This window comes from Cydia amplana, chromosome 18 (assembly GCF_948474715.1).
Source record: "Cydia amplana chromosome 18, ilCydAmpl1.1, whole genome shotgun sequence".
In the NCBI taxonomy this organism is placed as follows: Eukaryota; Metazoa; Arthropoda; class Insecta; order Lepidoptera; family Tortricidae; genus Cydia; species Cydia amplana.
In genome coordinates, this window is record NC_086086.1 from 1,747,381 (window position 1) to 1,764,001 (window position 16,621).

Genomic DNA, 16,621 nt, shown 5'->3' on the forward strand with positions numbered 1-16,621 from the left:
CACATCGCATTAAGTGCGTATAAGAAACTAAAGGAACTTAGAGTTTGCTTTGGCAACCTAACCCCAAGAAAATACAATGTTATGTCATTATAAATGATGTAGTTAGCCTAAGCTAACTCTGCACAAATTTTAACCTGTCAGATCCCAGTGGCTCCAATAGGAGTCGGAATTGTATGGATTTGAGAGGTCCTGGGAAATGAGGGGTTAATACAACGAAGTGTGGAGGTGTCATTATAAACGTGACAAACGTCATATTGTCATAGAAATTTGACATTTATAATGTCATTCCCACACTTTTTCATTACAAATTACATGCAGATTTGCATGTTCAGATATTTGTGAGAGCCTTAGCCGCTCCGATATATCTGACGGCGACTGTAGAAAACATTCAGTGTTGCTATACTACATTTTAAAATGTACCAGTACCACTAAAAAGTATCACTTTGATTATTATCGATTTAAAAACAATTATCGCAATAAGGTAAACGTACTGGTGCTCGACGCAGTACCAGTACATGTCATCTTGAAACTTAAGTCATTGTCAATAGGGTGACATCAGGGTGTCATCTATTGGGCATTAGCATGTCGAGCACTTGTACGTTTACCTTACTTAGTTTAAAAACTAATATCACTCGATCAGATTAACCAATCCTATTTTCTAGATTGTTATCAATCATCAATTAAATTCAATCGAAAGATTAAAAAACATGATATCCGCGCTTCCGCGCACACACTTCCATCTCGCTCACGCTCGCTCAGTGAGAGTGAGAGAACACCAACACTTCCATCTCGCTCACGCTCGCTCAATGAGTGAGGCAACGAACTCTGCACTCACGACGCCAAATCACCCTATTTTAATATCACTCACCAACACATCGGACTTAATAACCTCAGAGCAAATAATGTTACCCTCCTCGTCGACGTCGCACATCGTAATCTCGACCGTATTCCCATCGCTTTTAGGTTCATTTTTCATATCATTCTTAAGCGTGATTTCGAAGCACGTCGGCGTGGTGGGTGTAGGTTTAGCCTTTTCTTCTAGATTGAATTGGAACGTGTTTAAATTAACCCTTTAACCGCCAGAGTCTGATATATAAGACTACATATCCAGCTCATTTCGCCACAGTCTGATAAATAAGACAAAGATGTGATTTGGTTTTTACAGCACATTTATAACTCCCGTAACTATGCCAACCTTACTCTGCGTGGTACAATTACTGTCGGTGGCGACACGAGCACGCTCGATCAAAAATTGCTGGCGGTTAAAAGGTTAAAAAAATGATATCCGCGCTTCCGCGCACACACTTCCATCTCGCTCACGCTCGCTCAGTGAGAGTGAGAGAACACCAACACTTCCATCTCGCTCACAAACTCTCAGTGAGAGTGAGAACACGAACACTGCACTCACGACGCCAAATCACCCTATTTTAATATCACTCACCAACACATCGGACTTAATAACCTCCGAGCAAATAATGTTACCCTCTTCATCGACGTCGCACATCGTAATCTCGACCGTATTCCCATCACTTTTAGGTTCATTTTTCATATCATTCTTAAGCGTGATTTCGAAGCACGTCGGCGTGGTGGGTGTAGGTTTAGCCTTTTCTTCTAGATTAAATTCGAAAGTGTTTGAGAGGGAATCTTTGGGGCCGCTGTAACCGTCAACGATTTGTTTGGAGACCTCAAAGATCTCGTACTGGGTCGTTGTTAGGCGGTACATGCCGTCTTCGCTTATTTGGTATATCTGAATTGGTATACGAACACTTCCATCTCGCTCACGCTTACGCTCAGTGAGTGAGAACACGAACATTTCCATCTCGCTCACGCTCGCTCAGTGAGAGAGAACATGAATACTTTCATCTCGCTCACGCCTACGCTCAGTGAGAGTGAAGAACACGAACACTTCAATCTCGCTCACGCTCTCAGTGAGAGTGAGAACACGAACATTGCACTCACGACGCCAAATCACCCTATTTTAATATCACTCACCAACACATCGGACTTAATAACCTCCGAGCAAATAATGTTACCCTCCTCGTCGACGTCGCACATCGTAATTTCGACCGTATTCCCATCGCTTTTAGGTTCATTTTTCATATCATTCTTAAGCGTGATTTCGAAGCACGTCGGCGTGGTGGGTGTAGGTTTAGCCTTTTCTTCTAGATTGAATTCGAAAGTGTTTGAGAGGGAATCTTTGGGGCCGCTGTAACCGTCAACGATTTGTTTGGAGACCTCAAAGATCTCGTAACGGGTCGTTGTTAGGCGGTACATACCGTCTTCGCTTATTTGGTATCTGTAAAAGAAACGTACAGTTTTAGAACAGTACGAAGTAGTAGCAACAATAATGAAAAAAAAAAGCCTTTTATTTCTTGCATCCATTTTTACAAATGAAGGTTGAAATGATTTGTTTTTTATTATGCAAGAACCCCTCTGTGGGTAAAGGCCTCCTCCAAAGTTATCCAATCTTCCCTGGTTTGTGCTGTTTGTATCCAGTGTTGGCCTGCTGTTTTTCTGATCTCGTCTTCCCATCTAGCATATGGTCGCGCCTGTTTCCTTTTACATCTAGTAGCAACAATCAAGGCTCGGAACCGGTTTTTTTGTAAAACCCAAAATAGCCCAGTATTTTTAATTATTGTATGCTCTTTACGTAGGCATGAATCATGTATTTAGGTAACACCTTCGTATTATTAGATTGTCCCATTAAAAATGAAATAATAAACCAAAGAACGAAAAAGAACGAAATAATGCCGGTATTTTTTGTATGAAGAAAAAACCGGTTCCGAGCCTTGGCAACAATACGAAGTAAAAAACCGGCCAAGTGCGAGTCGGACTCGCGTTCCAAGGGTTCCGTACATTAAGTCGGACTCACGCTTGACTGCACATTTCTAATAGGTTTTGCCTGTCATCTATAGGTAAAGAACTAGTTTTGTGTATTTTTTTCAAAATTTTAGACCCAGTGGGGGGGGAATGGTCGGACAGACAGACAGACAGACGCACGAGTGATAATATACCTAAGGGTTCCGTTTTTTCCTTTTGAGGTACGGAACCCTAAAAATGCAGAGAAAGAATATGCACCTTCACTAAATGCGTGGTCAACAGCTTGCTATCTCTCTCGCACACAAGGCTGCGCTATGTCCCTCTCACCTGAACCCACTATGTCCGAACGGCCACTGCATACAGTCAGCAGCAATAGTTGCTAAGCGGGCGAGGTGTTCAAAATGATCTTGACGCGACTTTATTAAGAGAACAAGAGCGCGTCTAGATCATTTTGAACACCTCGCCCGCTTATCAACTTCTGCTGCTGACACCATGCACCTTCACAGTATGCTATCTCTCTCGCACAGACTGAAATAGTAATTTTCCGAAAATTGTTTTTTCCTAGTTGCGATTTCTGCCATTCGCAAATTTTACCACTTTTTAATTTTTCAATAGGTTCCTTTCCCGATAGCATCTCTAACCAATTCGCATATTTTCCTATATATTTCTTTTTCAATAGATTATTTCCCTAACAGGATTTCTAACCATTCGCATAATTTGTATAATAGTCTTTATATGTAAAGTTCGTTACTCGTTATATTGTAATGTTTAGATAGTTTTTTCTTCTCTGATATTTTTCACTGTAGCTATAATATGGTGTTAATTAGTTTGTAATATTTCCGCTAAATTGTAAAACATGCTGTGTACACTTGTTTTGGATCTCGTGCTAGATTTAAGCCATAATGTACAATTGTATTACCCATGATATTGTACGATGTCTGTTTAGTGTACCTAATAAAGTAAAAAAAAAAAAAAAAAAAAAAAATTCCCGCTATATTTCATTTGTTTACAATCACTAAAGAGTGTCATTTGACAGAGCCTAATTAGGTACGACGACGAGCGAAGCGAGGAGTAGTGTGTTAGGTGAACTGCGACCAAAACCAACATATATTTTATTGAACAATATTGATTTAGTTAGGTACATTACAGATAATAAGAAAAGTTATCCATACTATTCGAATGGTTTCAAAACGTACCAGGAAAATAAGCTATTGAAATGTAATTATAATAGGAAAATATGCGAATTGGTTAAAAATGCTTCCGGGTACGGACGGAAGCTAGTGAGAAAAAATAAAATGGTAAATTTTGCGAATGGAAATATTGCTTCCAGTAAAATTCGATTTTCGGGAAATAATCGACTGCATATTAACCTCCGAGTCACCTTGCCGTCCCTCTCGCACACGCGGCCCGCGCTATTTCCCTCTCACTCAGACACTAACCTAAGCGTGCTGTCCAAACGGCCACTGCGCGCTTTCATCGTATGCATGAACGGACCACTATACATCTTCCCTCCTCGCACACGCGTCAAACCCTATTTCCCTCTCACTCACCTAAACCTGCTATGTCCGAACGGTCACTGCATATCAACCCCCGAGTCACCTTGCCGTCCCTCTCGCACACGAGGCCCGCGCTATTTCCCTCTCACTCAGACACTAACCTAAGCGTGCTGTCCAAACGGCCACTGCGCGCTTTCATCGTATGCATGAACGGACCACTATACATCTTCCCTCCTCGCACACGCGTCAAACCCTATTTCCCTCTCACTCACCTAAACCTGCTATGTCCGAACGGTCACTGCATATCAACCCCCGAGTCACCTTGCCGTCCCTCTCGCACACGCGGCCCGCGCTATTTCCCTCTCACTCAGACACTAACCTAAGCGTGCTGTCCAAACGGCCACTGCGCGCCTTCATCGTATGCATCAACGGACCACTATACATCTTCCCTCCTCGCACACGCGTCAAACCCTATTTCCCTCTCACCTAAACCTGCTATGTCCGAACGGCCACTGCATATCAACCCCCGAGTCGCCTTGCCGTCCCTCTCGCACACGCGGCCCGCGCTATTTCCCTCTCACTCAGACACTAACCTAAGCGTGCTGTCCAAACGGCCATTGCGCGCGATCATCGTGCCACTATACATCTTCCCTCCCTCTCGCACACGCGTCAAACCCTATTTCCCTCTCACCTAAACCTGCTATGTCCGAACGGCCACTGCACACCATGCACCTTCACAAGGTGAACCGTTAATCGGCTCCCTCTCGAGAACACCTTGCCGTCCTTCTCGCACATGTGGCACGCGTATTTCTTCCTCTTCTTCTTTCCTCGTTCGGAAATGTCGCTGTCTCCTTTCTTCCGTTTCTTTGTGTGCGTTTCTATGTGTTTGCGGAGATCGGATTTTGTTATTGCCCTGGTTAAATTAAAAAAAAAAATGTTGAACTTTAAAAGGGTGGTATTCCACCTGTCCAATTTTTTTGCCCAATGTGCATTGCGTCTCACTCTATCATTAAGTAAAATGTGAGACGCAAATACACATTGGACAGATGGAAAACCATCTTTAGTATTAACTTATTTTGCTAGAGTTTACAAGAGAGGTAGGTATAAAAAGAGCCATTTTATGCGAAGCAATTTATCGCACCGAATAAAAATGGGCATTTATGCCCTAGTTATATACTTTGCATTTTTTACCGTAATTTTGTAAACAAAGAAAATCATTCAAAAAAATTAACTAAAAAAAATCCATACTAGATTGTACGTCAAAAATGTGAGTTACGTAGAAAGTGGCGTCCTCAATAATTTTCAACAATTTCTTGTCGGACTATAACTGTGTACATAAGATGTCAAATACAATAAATATACATATATAAAAATAAAGCTACATACTTGTGCGTGCAGTGCGGGCAGGCGTGCGCGCGGCAGTGGTCGGGCAGGTGCCGGTAGCGCACGTGCTGCGCCAGCGTGGCCAGCGTGGGCGCCGACATGTCGCACAGCGTGCACGCGTGCTGCGAGACATGTTGCCGGAGTAGATACTGTGTGTAGGAGACAGCTACATACTTGTGCGTGCAGTGCGGGCAGGCGTGCGCGCGGCAGTGGTCGGGCAGGTGCCGGTAGCGCACGTGCTGCGCCAGCGTGGCCAGCGTGGGCGCCGACATGTCGCACAGCGTGCACGCGTGCTGCGAGACATGTTGCCGGAGTAGATACTGTGTGTAGGAGACAGCTACATACTTGTGCGTGCAGTGCGGGCAGGCGTGCGCGCGGCAGTGGTCGGGCAGGTGCCGGTAGCGCACGTGCTGCGCCAGCGTGGCCAGCGTGGGCGCCGACATGTCGCACAGCGTGCACGCGTGCTGCGAGACATGTTGCCGGAGTAGATACTGTGTGTAGGAGACAGCTACATACTTGTGCGTGCAGTGCAGGCAGGCGTGCGCGCGGCAGTGGTCGGGCAGGTGCCGGTAGCGCACGTGCTGCGCCAGCGTGGCCAGCGTGGGCGCCGACATGTCGCACAGCGTGCACGCGTGCTGCGAAACATGTTGCCGGAGTAGATACTGTGTGTAGGAGACAGCTACATACTTGTGCGTGCAGTGCGGGCAGGCGTGCGCGCGGCAGTGGTCGGGCAGGTGCCGGTAGCGCACGTGCTGCGCCAGCGTGGCCAGCGTGGGCGCCGACATGTCGCACAGCGTGCACGCGTGCTGCGAGACATGTTGCCGGAGTAGATACTGTGTGTAGGAGACAGCTACATACTTGTGCGTGCAGTGCGGGCAGGCGTGCGCGCGGCAGTGGTCGGGCAGGTGCCGGTAGCGCACGTGCTGCGCCAGCGTGGCCAGCGTGGGCGCCGACATGTCGCACAGCGTGCACGCGTGCTGCGAGACATGTTGCCGGAGTAGATACTGTGTGTAGGAGACAGCTACATACTTGTGCGTGCAGTGCAGGCAGGCGTGCGCGCGGCAGTGGTCGGGCAGGTGCCGGTAGCGCACGTGCTGCGCCAGCGTGGCCAGCGTGGGCGCCGACATGTCGCACAGCGTGCACGCGTGCTGCGAAACATGTTGCCGGAGTAGATACTGTGTGTAGGAGACAGCTACATACTTGTGCGTGCAGTGCGGGCAGGCGTGCGCGCGGCAGTGGTCGGGCAGGTGCCGGTAGCGCACGTGCTGCGCCAGCGTGGCCAGCGTGGGCGCCGACATGTCGCACAGCGTGCACGCGTGCTGCGAGACATGTTGCCGGAGTAGATACTGTGTGTAGGAGACAGCTACATACTTGTGCGTGCAGTGCGGGCAGGCGTGCGCGCGGCAGTGGTCGGGCAGGTGCCGGTAGCGCACGTGCTGCGCCAGCGTGGCCAGCGTGGGCGCCGACATGTCGCACAGCGTGCACGCGTGCTGCGAGACATGTTGCCGGAGTAGATACTGTGTGTAGGAGACAGCTACATACTTGTGCGTGCAGTGCGGGCAGGCGTGCGCGCGGCAGTGGTCGGGCAGGTGCCGGTAGCGCACGTGCTGCGCCAGCGTGGCCAGCGTGGGCGCCGACATGTCGCACAGCGTGCACGCGTGCTGCGAGACATGTTGCCGGAGTAGATACTGTGTGTAGGAGACAGCTACATACTTGTGCGTGCAGTGCGGGCAGGCGTGCGCGCGGCAGTGGTCGGGCAGGTGCCGGTAGCGCACGTGCTGCGCCAGCGTGGCCAGCGTGGGCGCCGACATGTCGCACAGCGTGCACGCGTGCTGCGAGACATGTTGCCGGAGTAGATACTGTGTGTAGGAGACAGCTACATACTTGTGCGTGCAGTGCGGGCAGGCGTGCGCGCGGCAGTGGTCGGGCAGGTGCCGGTAGCGCACGTGCTGCGCCAGCGTGGCCAGCGTGGGCGCCGACATGTCGCACAGCGTGCACGCGTGCTGCGAGACATGTTGCCGGAGTAGATACTGTGTGTAGGAGACAGCTACATACTTGTGCGTGCAGTGCGGGCAGGCGTGCGCGCGGCAGTGGTCGGGCAGGTGCCGGTAGCGCACGTGCTGCGCCAGCGTGGCCAGCGTGGGCGCCGACATGTCGCACAGCGTGCACGCGTGCTGCGAGACATGTTGGCGAGCATGTTGGCGGAGCAGGTACTCTGTGGCGTACGAGAAACTGCACACGTTACATGTGAATTCGCTAGAGGGGTGGACGTTCTGAAACAATATATATACAAATACGTTTTTAAATGGTGGGAAATATCTAGCAACCATATTATAGTACTTATTAGTCTTAATTAGGATGTCTATAAGTACCATTTTGTAATCTTGCCTATAAATGTTATTGGCCTGTATCTGTCTTTTTTTTTTCAATAAAGAAATAAAGAAAGATGTTACTTTATATACTTATCTGTTTATAAGACTGTTTGTTTCTTAATAAATAAAAAAAAAAAAAAAAAAGCCTTTTATTTCTCGCGAATATAAAATATACAGTCACATAACATAGTATTATTTATCACATAAAGACATACTTCGTAGAAAGTCACAGTACATTTCTATAGGTCCCTATTCTATCATGCATTTTTTTTAATTACTCATTAAGTTTAATACATTTAATTAAATTGAATATTTTCATGTCATTTCATACTTAATAAATAATATAAAATAAAAATATTTATCTTAAACTAGCGACCCGCCCCGGTTTCGCACAGGTTAAAAAATTATACATAAACCTTCCTCTTGAATCACTCATCTATTATAAAAAACTGCATCAAAATCCGTTGCGTAGTTTTAAAGATCTAAGCATACATACGGACAGACAGCGGGAAGCGACTTTGTTTTATACTATGTAGTGATAAAGGTAGCCTTCGCAACAACAGTGGTAAATGTAGTATTGACTAGTTAGTTGGTTAGTGTTTAGTTTAGTGATTAGTTGATGACCGACCTGCCTGGTGCAATGGTCTATGATCTTCCTGTTGGTCGCGAAGTGCCGCCCGCAGTGGTAACAAGCTATCAGGCGCTCGCCTGTAAGGATAGCGTTTCATTAATACCTACACACCGTATTTTATTGAATCTCGTTGACTTCGGGGTATGGTTGGGTTCGTTTAAGAAAACTAAATGGCATTGTTTGCTTTCAGTTTTTTATTAGAAGTAATTAAATGTTGCATATAGCGTTGTTGTAACACGGGCATTACATTTAACTCAACCAACAATTGAAAGCTGTGACATATCAACGTCATTTCGAAAATCGGTCGTCCGAGATAGCACTTTAGTTTATTTTATTTTATTAAGAACATACTACCTACTACTATCTAGTATTAGTACTACACTACTCCTACTATTATACTACTACTACTACTACCACTGGTACAGTCACTATCAGATATATCGGAGCGACCGCTCCGAGGCGCTCCAAAATATCTGAACACGCACTCTAATGCCTTGACAATAGAGGAATGTTCAGATATTTGTGAGCACCTTGGCCGCTCCGATATATCTGATGGCGACTATACTAAGTTTTCGTTGCTAACATCGCTACCTATACAAATAAAACCGGCCAAGTGCGAGTCGGACTCCGTTCCAAGGGTTCCGCACATTAAGTCCGACTCTCGCTTGACTGCACATTTCTAATAGGTTTTCCTGTCATCTATAGGTAAAGAGCTATTTTGTGTATTTTTTTTTTCAAAATTTTAGACCTAGCTTTTAGTACCGCAACAGACGACCTGCAATTAGTATCGGAACTGCACGCCAACTGCACCGTCGTGCAGTCGGGTTGCAGTCCGTCAGTATCAGTGTTTATAGTTTGTAGCTTTCTAATAGACCCCGAAGGCTAATCCTATTGTCTATTGTAAAGAAAAACCGCTCGTGCCACGTGCCACAACCACCTGCATAAAAAATCGGTACTTCGGTTACTGAGTGCCGGCGAGTCGAACGCTACAGAACCAGTCTAAAATGTGTCATCGAGATGCGTAACAAAGGCGCGTTATCGGAGAGCGCACCTACACTGGTTTTTTGAGCGTTGTGGACTAGCCCGCGCTCAGGTGCCAAATAGAATAATTAGGACCCTTTTTTGCAGGTAAGTAGCACGTGCGGTTTTACTGAACAATAGACAATAGGATAAGCCTTCGGGGTCTACTAGAAAGCTACAAACTATACCTGTGTGCGCGCGCACGTGCGCGGCCAGCACGCCGGCGCGCGAAAACGCGGCGCCGCACCCCGCCCACGAGCACGCGTGCCGCGCCGAGTAGTGCGCGTGGAGAGACACGTGGTTAAGGAACGCCTGGAGACATTTGGCTATATTTTATTTATTTATTTATACCAGGGATGTTGCGGATGCAGATTTTTTGACATCCGCGGATGCGGATGCGGATGCGGATATTTAAAGGCTCACATCCGCGGATGCGGATGTCAAGATTAGGTACTTAGAAAACGTCAAATATTACATTTTTTGTATTTTTTTATTTAAAAAAAACGAAACGTTTAGTATTTGAGCAAAAAATAAGAATATAGGTGCGTTATATTTAATAAACAGTAACTTGGCCGACTTTTCTGGATCTAGACGATTTCGTTATAGGTAATGACGAAATTACCTAGCACTTACGCCGCCGCTAAGACGTTCCTGTACCGACTTGTTCGACATCCGCATCCGCATAAGCTCCGCATCGATTTCATGCGGTTGCGGATGCGGATGCGGATGTTCGCAACATCCCTGATTTATACTCATACTCATACTCGTTTATTCATAAAGCCAATTTACATGTCAAATAAAATTAGAATAATACACTTACACTTAAACTTAAAATTATATATACAATCATAATCGAAAATTAAAACAAAGCTTATTTACATGTCGAATTAAAATTGGAAAACGTTTAAAATTAAAATTGAGGTCAAGAAGAAAGGACTTAAAATTTAAAATTAGGATACATTTTAAAATTACAATTAATATTAAAAAAAAGCTGATTTCCGTGTCTTTATTTTATTAAGTACACCAAACAGAGATCGTACCTACACCTAAAAACAGATCTTGCGCAAAAAATCATAAGTCGAGATTGGATGTTTCGAGATCTCGCAATGTAAGCGGGACCAAAACGTTTCTTCAATGTTTTTTTTTTAACTTAGTATCTTGCGCTTAAAACACATTCACTCGATTCATTCATTCAATACGATTAGTACAGTCAGCAGCAGAAGTTGATAAGCGGGTGAGGTGTTCAAAATTACCTTGACACGCTCTATAATTCTCTAAACAATAAAATCGCGTCAAGATCATTTTGAACACCTCACCCGCTTAAAAACTTCTGCTGCTGACTGTACTCAGTGCCGGCCCGAGCCCTTGATCAGGGTAGAGCGAAATCGGGTTTTGGCGCCCTTCGTTGAAGTTTCCAATCGTATTTTCCACCCCCCCCCCCCCTCGCTCCACTCGCTCTACCCTAGATCCGGCCCTGACTGTACTAATCGCGTACTCTATGTAGCAATGTATGTAATTACCTACTAATTGTTGTGTCTACAATACCTATAGTTCATGAGACGAGAAGGTAAATACATGATGATAACACACTTATTAGCACCTCTTGCACCATTCCACCAACCCGGAGTTAGTGTAGTAACCAGTACATGCAGTACAATTTGACACTGGATTAACGGTTTAATCGCTTAACCCCGGGTTAGTAGGATGGTCAAAGTGGTGCTTAACAAATTAAGACCACCAAACCGGGGTTAGCGTAGCAACCAGTAGAGACAGTACAATTTCACACTGGGTTAACGGTTTAATCGCTTAACCCCGGGTTAGTAGGATGGTCCAAGTGGTGCTTAACAAATTAAAACCACCAACCCAGGGTTAGCATAGTAACCAGTACAGGCAGTACAATTTCACACTGGGTTAACGGTTTAATCGCTTAACCCCGGGTTAGTAGGATGGTCCAAGTGGTGCTTAACAAATTAAGAAAAACTATTCTGAATTTGGTTTACCTGCATAGACTTAAACTTGTCCCCGCACCCGACCCAAAGACAACAAAAATCCTCCTTCAACAACGGCAGCTTGTTTCTCAAGCTGGAATCCTTCTTGCAGCATGTCAGCTTCAGCGTGGCTTGGGCATTGAAGCCGATGCCAAGCAGGCGGCCGTGGTAGGCGTGGTAGTTCATGTGGCGGCACATCTCGTCGAAGTCCGTATTGCTGTGCTTGCAGGAGTCCCATAGGCAGAAGTAGGTTACTGAAATTAAAAAAAAAAAAAAAAAAATTGCTACACCGGGGTCCATGTGCAACTTAACATAATTTGTAACATCTATGTAATACCATGGTTTGCAATAAAGATTTACTTACTTACTTACTTTAATTTTTTAGGGTTCCGTTGCTCATGTAACGACCCTTATTGGCTTACCCTATGTAACTCTGATTGAGGCTCAGTGAGCGGCCGCCAAGCCACTTTTTCCAACAAATCATTCTGTCTGTACCTTCTGCCTAAAGAAGTTCTTTGAACAACTAAATTATGGAGGGGGTAAAGACCCTACCAGAGTACAAAAAGAAAGAAATTAAGTCTTAACTAAAGGTTCGGGCGCCTGGCAGAAAGCACAGAAACAGATTAAATGACCAGATACCTCGTATGAGCAAAATAGTCTTTTAATACTAGGGAGGGCTAGGAGAGAAAGGAAACAAACTTATTGCCTTATAAATTATATTGTATCGAGGAGGCGGGTTACAATTAGGTTGACAAGTTATTGGTTTTGCAGCCCCACAGAAGGTGGTATCTAAATTTGAGCTAAATAAATCTAATAAGGTTTTTGAGACACATTGAATAAAGAAGGGTCACCGACCTGTGGGTGGGCACTACATAATACCCGCGGGATGCCTTGGGCAGAGGTCCTCACGCGGCACGAGCTCCACTGCGCGGAGTCAAAGATCGTAGAGCCCGGAAAGGATGTCATCAGCGTTCCCGCAGGTGTAGGCGGTTAGAGCTGTTCCGTCATCGCCGACCCGGGCGAGCACGTGGGGTACGGAGGTTAGAAAAGCATCATGAGCTCACTCGCCGCGATCTCATAACCGGCGCATAGCGGCGGGAAAATGGAGGAGACGAAGGTTCTTTTTTTTAAATTAAAAGGATTATAAGGGTTATAAGGGCTAACACGCCCCTTATCTGGAAAAGAAAAATGGCGCGAGTCAGCTAAAGTCGAACCGGAAAATTTAAAAGGAATCGCATTTTCCGAAAGACGATTGTGGAAATTGAGGAAAAACTTACGTTAGCCCTTCATTAGGTTGCCGGGGTTTGCCGTGGCGGCATTATTTTCGCCCCTAATCCATTCCTATAACAAAGAGGAATTCCATGTGAAATCTGGCGAGACCGAATTTTCATATAAAATGGAAATACTAATAGAAATCTACATACCTGAGGGACGGAGCAAACCTCCGGAACAAAGCACTGCCGGTATTTCACCAAAATAATGGAAATTTACAATGATTTTCTCGGATCAAAATTTTATCTGTTTTCCAATGAGAAAGCTGACAGTAAAATGACAAGACGGAATTCACATCGAACCATCGATAAGAAGAAATGTTACCAGATCCGAAATAAGAATGATTTTTGCTAACCAAAATGCTAAAATTGTAATAAATTTTGAACAATTTTTGACGAATATATTATTAAATATATTATCAAATATTGTCGGATCTATTTTTCCTAAAACAAAACTACCACTTGCGAAATTTAAACGAAAAGAAGAATTTATCAAATATGAAAACGTTTGAGACAATTTTAAAGGCATTGGAATGAAAGTTACCGAATCTGTCAAAGACAACGAAACTCAAATAGTTCGCTGTCAAACGTCAAAGTGACAAGCGAATGGTTGTAAATAAAACAGGAATTGGGAATATTTTCTAATTTGGAAATAAATCTAAACAAATGTAGGCTAACTCATGGAGAACTTTATTAAATATGTGTTTAGTATGTGACGTGACTTATTGACACGTTACACTCAAAAGGAAAAAACGGAACCCTTATAAGATCACTCGTGCGTCTGTATGTCTGTCTGTGCCGGGACCCTTTATTTCCGAAACTAATGGGTCTAAAACTTACAAAATAGTTCTATACCTATAGATGACAGGAAAGCCTATTAGAAATGTGCAGTCAAGCATGAGTCGGACGTAATATTCGGAACTCTTGGAACGCGAGTCTGACTCGCACGTGGCCCGTTTTTTTGTAATTTAAGCATGTTTTATAAAATGAGACCATCATTTGTATGGGTGCGGCTTGGGCCGCGGCATTACTTCAGGCAGTCAACGAGTGGTGTATGTTAGAAGCGATGAAAGAGCATATAGACAGTCTTTTTACCTGATACACGGTTCCCCACATTGACTTTAATACTTTTTCTAAAATATGTCTAAACAAATATAGAAATAACATACTTTTACCATCCTCCTCAGTAACTTGCAAGTCTGAAATGTGGTTGCGGCAATGGTCTTGGAACTCTCGGTAGTCCTCAGTGGCAAGATCGCATGACAACCATCCACATTCCATCCGCACATCTTTGCTTCGTAGTTTCTGTAATTTCTGAAAGAAAATAAGTAAATTAGCATGTGGACTGAAACATGCCCAAGATTGCACAAAAAGAAATAGAAACACACAATAATAGAAATAGAGACACAGACATTTAAATTGGACAAGAATAGAGGACAACATTGCAATTTTGGAAACTACATGCAGTCAATAAAAATCAATGATTTCAAAAGTAAAGATAGGCCCGTCACACGCGCGATTGTTCACAATCGCAACTAGTTGCGTTATATAGTACTATTGGCTCGAATTAGTGCGGGACACCCAAAGGCCAAAGTACCGCTGAACTGGCACCATTCGTAGGCAAGTCTTTACGAAGTTATATATTATAGTTATAAGTCAATGATCATACCACAGCCTTTGGCTCCACTGAAGGCTCCCCTACGCCGTTCGGGACGGTCGCGTCATCCTCAGCGGCGGACAGCAGAAACTTCTTCCTAACGGCATTGTTCTGGATAATAAACTGAATGTCATTCTTATTTTGTTGCGACAACTTTTTCGGCTCATCACTGTTCTGCTTCTCAACCCAGTCCTTGCAGAAATTGTACCGCACGTCTGTGATGGAGTCGTCTGTGGTTTTGTTGACTTCATCGCTCTGCCCGCTCATTTTTGTACTAAAATAAGACACTTCATAAAATATGAAGCTTAAAGAACGTGTGTAGCTTTATTCACTTATTTTTCTGTATTCGGAACTGGGAATACTAGTATGTACTTCATCTGTGATGGGATATACTGAACTTATGTTAGGAGAATACATTAAATAAATAAATACAATATTTTATAGATTTTTCTCAAGTAAACATGGAACAACGTAAATACATACATGAAATATACCTACGAAAGGATTGGACGAAATTATGGACATCTGGTGCGGGTGCCGCTGCGTTACATTATCGGAGCATTCAAACATCAATTCCTGCCAAACCTTGGTTTGCTAAAATCTCTTTGCCAAAACCTGCAACTAGTATGTTAATTCGAATGAGATTGGGTCACGTATGTACACCGGAACACCTGAAACTACTAAATCGCGTGACCAGTTCTGCGTGTACTTGTGGAGCTGATCCCGCTGATCTTAATCATATATTCTTTGCATGTACTTGTACTCTATATGACCGTTCTATATTATTACGACAGCTGTCAGATTTGAAAGTTCCGTTTCCCACATCTATTACAACACTCCTGTATATAGTCCGTCAACCAAATCTTGTCAGTAGCAATGTAAAGCAAACTAAAGTAGGGCAACACTCAAAGAGCAGTATTGCGCTAAGAAAAGCAGCAATGTACATCGAACCAACAGATTTTTTTTTTCCGCTGAGCGCGCCCTGCGTACGTCAATTCAAATTGTCACTCGCGGTTTATTGAAAAAAATTGAAACATGGACGGACAATTTAAAAGCGATGTTAAAACAATGTTAATCAAAATGATGAACAAATTTGAAGATATCAAAAACAACTGCTTATATTCTCTTTGTTCCCTATCTATGTCTTCTAAGTTTACTAAAATAAAATCATATCAAAATGCAGATAATTAGATAGTGCATATATTTGTTATTTACAATATAATATGCCACTTGTTAATGTAAATTAGTGTACTGTTCTGGATGAATATGACATACCTGTGTAATTTTTTTGATTGGTATATATTGTACAATATACATATTAAAAATAAAACAACTGATATTTGGGTGTTTATTTAATTTAAAGGTAAATAAGATAAGGGTCACTTTTCGACTTGGTTGCGTTGTACACGTACATAAACCGCCATAGGTAAGTATTGTCTGAAAAGATACTACGTACTACGAACGCCTTATATTGGGCAAGATTTAATCCTGCAACAAACATGTATGGATTAGGTAGATATTGCGAAAGAACGGCGATATAATCAAGGCTCTTAATAGTGTTTAAAAGGTTTACCTTTGTAAATAGTCACAACTGATTGCTGAAAATATTAGACATGTGGGCCTATAGACGGTTTCCAGGACACAATTTATGGTCTTGTTGGATAGATTTAGGCATACGTTTTAATTTTATTTATGCCTTTTAACCCTAAAACAAAAAACTGAACATAATCTTAAAAGTTCGAAAGAGTTCTTCCAATACTTGTCATAACCTCAATTTTTAGTAATGTTTACCATCAACGAGCATGATTGTACATTGTAGGCCCCTTAGCTTTGCTTATTCTTATTTAATGTATTGGTATTTAATGGTGACAGCAGAAATATCTCTTGAAACAGAAACGATTCAGAATGAAAACCAAATGAAAACAAATAAGGTGACGGCTGTCATTCACGATCCTTATTCCACAGATGACACGCGTTTTGGAA

General features: G+C 43.7%; 1 protein-coding gene and 2 long non-coding RNA genes across 3 annotated transcripts in view; all 3 read right to left on the reverse strand.

The window, feature by feature from the left end:
• LOC134656295 (uncharacterized) overlaps nt 1–16,621 on the reverse strand; it is a 551,434-nt gene that overhangs the window by 57,140 nt on the left and 477,673 nt on the right. The window lies entirely within an intron of this gene.
• On the reverse strand, nt 1,962–15,055 carry LOC134656376 (histone H4 transcription factor). The gene is made up of 8 exons (XM_063511892.1): nt 14,651–15,055; nt 14,151–14,295; nt 11,723–11,964; nt 9,911–10,034; nt 8,700–8,779; nt 7,755–7,972; nt 5,008–5,229; nt 1,962–2,296 (listed from the first exon to the last, which is right to left on the reverse strand). The coding sequence occupies exons 1-8, from the start codon at nt 14,903–14,905 to the stop codon at nt 1,969–1,971; spliced, it is 1,614 nt and encodes a 537-aa protein (XP_063367962.1). The 5' UTR covers nt 14,906–15,055; the 3' UTR covers nt 1,962–1,968.
• LOC134656377 (uncharacterized) lies at nt 12,843–13,712 on the reverse strand. The gene is made up of 2 exons (XR_010097513.1): nt 13,135–13,712; nt 12,843–13,051 (listed from the first exon to the last, which is right to left on the reverse strand). It is a non-coding gene; the product is annotated as an uncharacterized LOC134656377 (long non-coding RNA).

What these genes read in the sequence shown, in the direction of transcription:
- LOC134656376 (XM_063511892.1), bottom strand. Translation starts at nt 14,905, where the DNA reads ATGAGCGGGCAGAGCGATGAAGTCAACAAAACCACAGACGACTCCATC. An exon ending in GCACGTGCGCGCGCACACAG is followed by an intron (nt 8,780 to 9,910) that starts GTATAGTTTGTA and finishes CTATCCTTACAG; the next exon opens with GCGAGCGCCTGATAGCTTGT. An exon ending in TAGACCATTGCACCAGGCAG is followed by an intron (nt 7,973 to 8,699) that starts GTCGGTCATCAA and finishes ATATTGTTTCAG; the next exon opens with AACGTCCACCCCTCTAGCGA.